General features: G+C 35.9%; 1 protein-coding gene and 1 long non-coding RNA gene across 2 annotated transcripts; both read left to right on the top strand.

Moving 5' to 3' along the window:
- The first annotated feature begins 1,264 nt into the window (after nt 1-1,264).
- LOC126877112 (venom serine protease Bi-VSP-like) lies at nt 1,265-4,594 on the top strand. The gene is made up of 6 exons (XM_050639946.1): nt 1,265-1,696; nt 2,991-3,042; nt 3,114-3,311; nt 3,480-3,575; nt 3,647-3,801; nt 4,130-4,594. Exons 2-6 carry the CDS (start codon nt 3,024-3,026, stop codon nt 4,283-4,285), a joined length of 624 nt encoding a protein of 207 aa, XP_050495903.1. The 5' UTR covers nt 1,265-1,696; nt 2,991-3,023; the 3' UTR covers nt 4,286-4,594.
- Nucleotides 4,595-5,489: 895 nt separating this feature from the next.
- LOC126877117 (uncharacterized) lies at nt 5,490-6,243 on the top strand. Its single transcript, XR_007694761.1, has 3 exons — nt 5,490-5,626; nt 5,839-5,934; nt 6,011-6,243. It is a non-coding gene; the product is annotated as an uncharacterized LOC126877117 (long non-coding RNA).
- The last annotated feature ends 310 nt before the right edge of the window (nt 6,244-6,553 follow it).

The raw sequence follows: 6,553 nt of genomic DNA, 5'->3' as shown, positions 1-6,553 counted from the left end.
CAAAGCCATAAAGGAATATATTACTTACCTTTCGGTGTTTTGCTATCAAAGTTCCATCGGGACCCCAAATAGTACAGGTATTGTACAATTTATCGCCCCCTATTTCAGGCATCGTACCACCAACTACATAGATGTTGTTTTCTTTAGCTGCGTTCGATGAAGCAACGCTCGTTTCACCATCAGGAATACTCTCGGCGTATTTTGGAAAGTACTCTGCATTGCAATATTTCAATTAATGAAGAATAACTGTCTTTTGTTCCAACCATAAATTAAATTGAAATGTTTGTCAGTTTTTTATTTTTTAAATTATTAAAATAACTAAGTTTTATATTTCGACTTAATTAAATATGCAATTACTTAGCTAATAGTATATATAATAAATTGTTTCTACAGGTTCAAAATGAAAAATGAATATTTAGAAATATTTAATTACGACAATGCTATTTGTGTTAGCATCAGTGGCTTGTTACTCAACGACTTTGCTAGTACTTTTTCAAACATAAAGTTAGTTTTCAATTAACACTTATACTAGAGGCGGAATTATAAATGCAAAATAATTGATAATACTAATTTATAAGTACCTAATTATTAGTATCTTAAAAAATATATTTATACAAAAATCACGATAATCATGAAAATGGGGAAATCCTATATTCTCGAATCAATTCACAATTTATTTTGCATATTAATTAGATTCCGCGCTCATCAGTACGTACTCACTGGCGACATCGAGAAAATTCCTGTATCGGCAATTCCTCGTACGACCAGAGGATCGGAAATATCAAAGGATATTATGGCGCAGCGCGAGTGGAGAAACAGAAACATATGAGCTTAACACCGTAATACTCTTATCATAGAAATAGAAGCAGTCCTCAATTCCCGCCCGCTAACTCCTATCTCCACCGATCCAAATGATCTCCTAGCCCTCACTCCCGGACATTTCCTCATTGGCGATTCATTAATGTGCTTACGTGATCGAGATTTCAGAGACATTCCATCGAACCGACTCTCCAAATGGCAGCATATCCAACAGCTTAAACAACATTTTTGGAACCGCTGGCATAAGGAGTATTTGAACGAGCTAACCAACCGCAATAAATGGAGCAAGGGGTGGACACAGCATCCAAAAGGGCACAATCGTCATCCTCAGAGAGGACAACGTTCCCTCCATGCATTGGCCTCTGGGCCGAGTTATCAAGGTTCAACCAGGCGCCGATGGTGTCATCCGGACAGCTACAGTTCAGACGGCAAAGAGCATTTTGGATCGGGGGCGTCAAAAGGCTTGTCCCACTGCCAATTCAACCCGATCTCGAGAAACCCGAACAACTAGCCACCGAGACGAAATAAGATGGGAACTTCAACCACACCTCGCTAGTTTGATCGGTACCCCTCTCAACGGGGGGAGAATGTTACGCCATGCGGCTTACAATAGGTCATATTCTTAACTATCGATCGCGGCACTATAATGTCGCAGACGGATCGTCGCGTCTGCCCGGCAAACAAACATTGTAGTGGCAAGCGCATGGTTCATTAAGCAGGGCGACTTCCAGAAACGTCGACTCGTGGCCCGTATTTTACCTCGCAGTAAAAGAATGTGGCGTGATCCGAACGTAGTGGGGGTCGCCTTCCAGAAAAAAACGAAAAAAATCGAAAGGCGTTCAGAACTTTTCGAGATGTCGAACCGTCAACACATGTGGTATGTCGCGCATTACTTATCAACCAAAACGCAGTTACATTTTTTTTGTTCCATTTATATCTTTCTAGTTAATAAGTTGTTGAAATAAACATTAATTTATTTGTGTTAATTCTGTGGAATTTCGTTGAACTACCCTTATTATCATAATCGAAATAAGGGGATCGATCAGTTCGTGGCGTCGATTATTTAATCGTAACGGGAACTTACAACTCTCGTTGACGTGCTATCTCGCGATCGCGTCTCTCCGCGAACGGTCGAAACAAAATGATTCACTAAAAACTGTCCTGAATTCCTAAGAATTTATTTACCGCAAAACTGACAAAGTGTTTATTTAAAACATGAGGTTGAAGGTAGTCCTTTTCTTTCATTTCATTCATTTTCATTTTCTTTCTTAAGTATGGCTAACACAATATCTAATCAATTAAAATTTTATATTTTCACGTGAAAAGTTTCTTTAGATAATTATTATCAACATGATGACTAACTCTTACGGATTAATACGTGTCTGTAGGGCAATCCGGTGGACTTGATCGGCCTTTTACTTCGAAAGTTGAGTAATCGGTGTCGCTTTCTTACGCATCTTTGAACTGTATAAATGTTTTAAAATTGTTTGATCCAGAATGTACCACACCGGACAATCAAGAAGGCAGGTGCCTTGACTACAGAAAATGTAAACCTCTGCAAGAAATATGGCAGATACAGTACCGTACAGCCACCGATTTTTATAGACGATCAGTGTGCAGATACCAGGGCAATGTTACGATCGTTTGCTGTCCGAACGATCCAAACAAAGAGAAGAGAGAAATTTTAATAAAAACTGTGTATAAGTATAAGGCTTTGCGACCACCATACTGTGGTTTTAGCAACGTCTCTCATACCAGGGTGGTCGATGGTAAACCAGCTGAACTTGGTACGTTTTATGTCTTTCTTTCCGATTAATAATAAGCCATTTACTGCAAAGAATGAACTTTAAAGGCATTAAACAGCACATCAATGTACATTTCAATTAGACTAAATAATAATGCTATGATTTTATCGGTAGTAACTTTACTTATTAACTTGAATTATTTCTTTCTTTTACTTCATGTTAGGAAGAGTATCTTTTTGCTTGAAATAAAAAATTGATATAGGAGTAATAATATGGATAGAGATCAAAAACTGTTAGGGCAGAAATTACACGTTTGAACTTTATAGTTCAGTATAGTTCAAATAGAAATTATATAGAATTATTTAATAATTTGTATTCCACTGGAATAAAAATTTAATTTCTGTCTTTATCAAATCTCTATTTCAGAGTATTTGTACGTATGTACTTATCGTCTGCTGTATGATCGAATATCGAATAGGTAATAATCGTTGTTACCCGTTATGTGAGAAAAAATTATGTATATTCACAACTATGACTATTGCATTTTAGGCGCTTGGCCATGGATCGCTGCATTAGGTTTTCGTAATCCCCGAAACCCAGACAAACCACTATGGAAGTGCGGAGGTTCCCTGATATCGGCTAGGCATGTTTTGACCGCAGCACATTGTGCACATATGGATGGAATAGAAAACATACACAATCATAATATTGCCATTCTTAGATTGGTGGAGGAGGTGCCATTTTCGAGTAAGTCCTCAAATATATATATATATATATGCTATTGAGTATTACTGAAGTATCATATCCTGAAATTTCTTACTGTACACATATATTGTGTCATAAAGCGTGTATAATTCTTTCTCATACTTTTGGTCATTCGTTTCCTGCATTTTCATTTATTTTTTTATTTTTCAGGGTACGTATATCCCATTTGTACGAAAGAGCCCCTACGAAAGAGCAACTTCGTCGGCTATAACCCCCTTGTTGCTGGATCGGGAGCATTAAGATATAGTAAGTGATATCAATTTTATAATAAAATTAAATAGTTCCAGTCTTAAATATCTTTCTTATTTTCTTCGTAGGACGACCACGACGTAATGCATTAATGGAAGTACAAATGCCAGTGATTAAGAACGCCGAATGCAAAATAGCTTATTCCAAATTTCCTAATGCACCTGATATCACTGATGGTATAATATGCGCCGAACATGCTCAGGGTGGAGAGGATTCTTGTACGGTAATTAAGTTACAGAGTTACTACAAACTATACGGTATCTGAAGACACGTCGATTCGAATTAACATCAAATCGACGTCTTAAACATTAAAAATAATAGATAAACACAATTTAATAGTTTTGCCCACTTCTCACACCTCGTTATGGTATTTAATCTAATTTCCTTCTAATCTTAGTTTTGCTCAAAATACATATAACATGTACGTTATAAATTGGAGTATTTCAATACACAAATCAATAGAAGATTATTACTGTATATAAGTATAATTTCAATACAATTCGATCGATATATTTCAGTATCTTTGATTAAAAATTTAACGATCCTTTCAGGCTGACCGCGGCGGACCACTGCTGATACAACATGAATTAACCTCGTATTTAATAGGTATTGTGTCTTATGCTTATAAGTGCGGCACAGCTGGGTATCCCAGCGTTTACACTAGGGTCACATCGTACCTTGACTTCATTCTCCAAGCGATGCAATAATATGATATTACTGTTCCATAAATATCATTGTGTAAAAAACGTAAAGTTGGATTTTCTTATTGTGGAGATAAGAAACAGCTCAAATTTACATTGTTTTGTACGTTACAAATTATAGGCTTAAAATGTACGAAATGTAACTTTGAAACGACACTAATTTTTTACGCACGATAAACCTCCACGACTTAGGTATGTAAAGATGATAAACGTATATTAATTCTATAAATTTGGTAATAATAAACCAACTTTCTGAGAAGTTCTGTAAATTTCGTTTCTGTTGTATCAAGAGAATAATGGAATATTCCACTTAGATCGTATACTTCTTGTACGTACGTACAAAATTTTCCGGCTAATCTAAAACACTTCATAAGATAGAGAGCTTCTGGAAATTCGGACACAGAGAGTGCATAAAATACAAGATAAGTCTCGTGTCTTTCAAAATTATTTTTTATTCGCTAAAAACGTCCTGTGTACTCATGCAATCACATGCAACCTCGAAACTTCACTTATTTTTTATCACTTTCCAATTCAATACACAGTTTCAGCATTTTTGACTATATGTAAGAGAAATTTCCATTCAGCCAAAGGTGTACTTACAGATTATAGATTCCTATACGACTCTCAGTAAAAATTTATCCGCACTCCAGATAGTTAAAACTTCTGTCGACCGTATTGATCCATCTGCACTCTTCGTATGACGTCAATATCTGTTCAGTGCTGCTGCGCAGGTTTCTTTGTGTTACGTCAATTCGTTTGTGACCGTTGCGCGAGTAATGGCGCTTTGCAATGGTGATTTGCAGGAAAACAGTGCAGGATGCTGTGATTCGTTTCTTGTGGTCGGAGGTTATGTTTGATGCCTATATTTATCAAAGATTTAATGCACATTATGGAGAAAGTGTTTTGTCACGAAGTGTGTTTGAATGGGCACAAAAGTTCAAAGAAGATCGCACGAGTGTTATGAAAAAACAGCTGGACGCCCGTCCACATCCACGATGACAACATTGAACGTGCTCATGAACTTATGCTCTATGGAATAGACGAGTGACACTGGATAATGTGGCAAATCATTTGCAAATCAGCCACGGCTCTGCTTATGCAATAGTGCACGACAGATTTGGATTTTAAAAAGTTTGTGCGAGATGGATGCCGAAAAAGCTGATGAAAAGGTGAAGACGACGATGCATTCGTGGTTCGCAGCTCAGCCCAAAACATTTTTTAATGAGAAAATACAAAGGTCCTTCGGCAAATGGACAAAGTGTATACAGAAATCGAGTGATTATGTCAAAAAATGATGTATGTCTTTTTTGACAATTGCTTAAAATAAATTCTACACCGACAGAGCGGGTAACTTTTTACTCACCCTCGTAAGACACTTAAATTTCCAATCTATTATGATGAATAAAAGAGCTTATACTATTAAATCTAATTGTATTTTGTTGCATGAGAGTACACGTGTATGTGATGTACATTACCTTTATATCCCCTTGAACGCTTCAATATTGCGCATATATACTATATTTTGTACAGCTTCTATAAAATTTCGTATGTTTGTTTAGGCTGTTAATCTAGAGGCTGGAGTACAAAGAAGTGGCACAATGATGTGGGCTGATGACATTTATAATTATCAAGGAATCACCCCTACATTCGCTCAGGTATATATCGTTGACTATAACGTATTTAACATATATGATTGTTAGAATATTAATAATTAATTTTTAATTCTATCAGAATTTTAATGAAACTGTCCCTTGGGAAGGAAGAACTGATACCTTGATATCACGGTTTGTACATCCTATATATACGACAAATTTTAGAACATTATATAACGAAGAACCAGATCGTCGTGGCCATGTGATGTGAATAAAAGGACTTGAATTTGATGATATTTTTATAATGTTAGATAACATAACTAAGTATCTTCGCAGTAAGATAGGATGACATGGTTTACATGATCTTAATGTTGTTCACTCGAGTGATGATATTATAAGGAAAAGCGTAATATCACAGGTAGGATGATTCATAATTTAGAACTACTAACTCATGTATGTATTAAAAATTAAAGAAATATATTAAATTTTATAGGATATTTATGTTTAGTAACCAGTAATTCAGAGATTGGTATTCATGGTTACTATAACGAGGCTGTAGAAACGCACCCTTTCTTCTTTGCAAATGGTCCTGTATTTATGTCTAAGCCGAAACTGGAACCTCTGAATAATTTAGATTTATTCTTGTTATTTTCTAAAATACTTATCTACAGTATACCATAAG

Source organism: Bombus huntii, unplaced genomic scaffold, assembly GCF_024542735.1.
Source record: "Bombus huntii isolate Logan2020A unplaced genomic scaffold, iyBomHunt1.1 ctg00000122.1, whole genome shotgun sequence".
Lineage (NCBI taxonomy): Eukaryota > Metazoa > Arthropoda > Insecta > Hymenoptera > Apidae > Bombus > Bombus huntii.
The sequence above is the reverse complement of the archived record's forward strand: the minus strand, read 5'-3'. Positions and strand labels throughout refer to the sequence as shown.

Excerpts from the sequence above, each read along its gene's own strand:
- LOC126877112 (XM_050639946.1), top strand. Across the intron at positions 3,312-3,479 it reads GGAGGAGGTGCCATTTTCGA|GGTACGTATATCCCATTTGT; the intron begins GTAAGTCCTCAA and ends TTTATTTTTCAG. Across the intron at positions 3,576-3,646 it reads ATCGGGAGCATTAAGATATA|GACGACCACGACGTAATGCA; the intron begins GTAAGTGATATC and ends TTTTCTTCGTAG.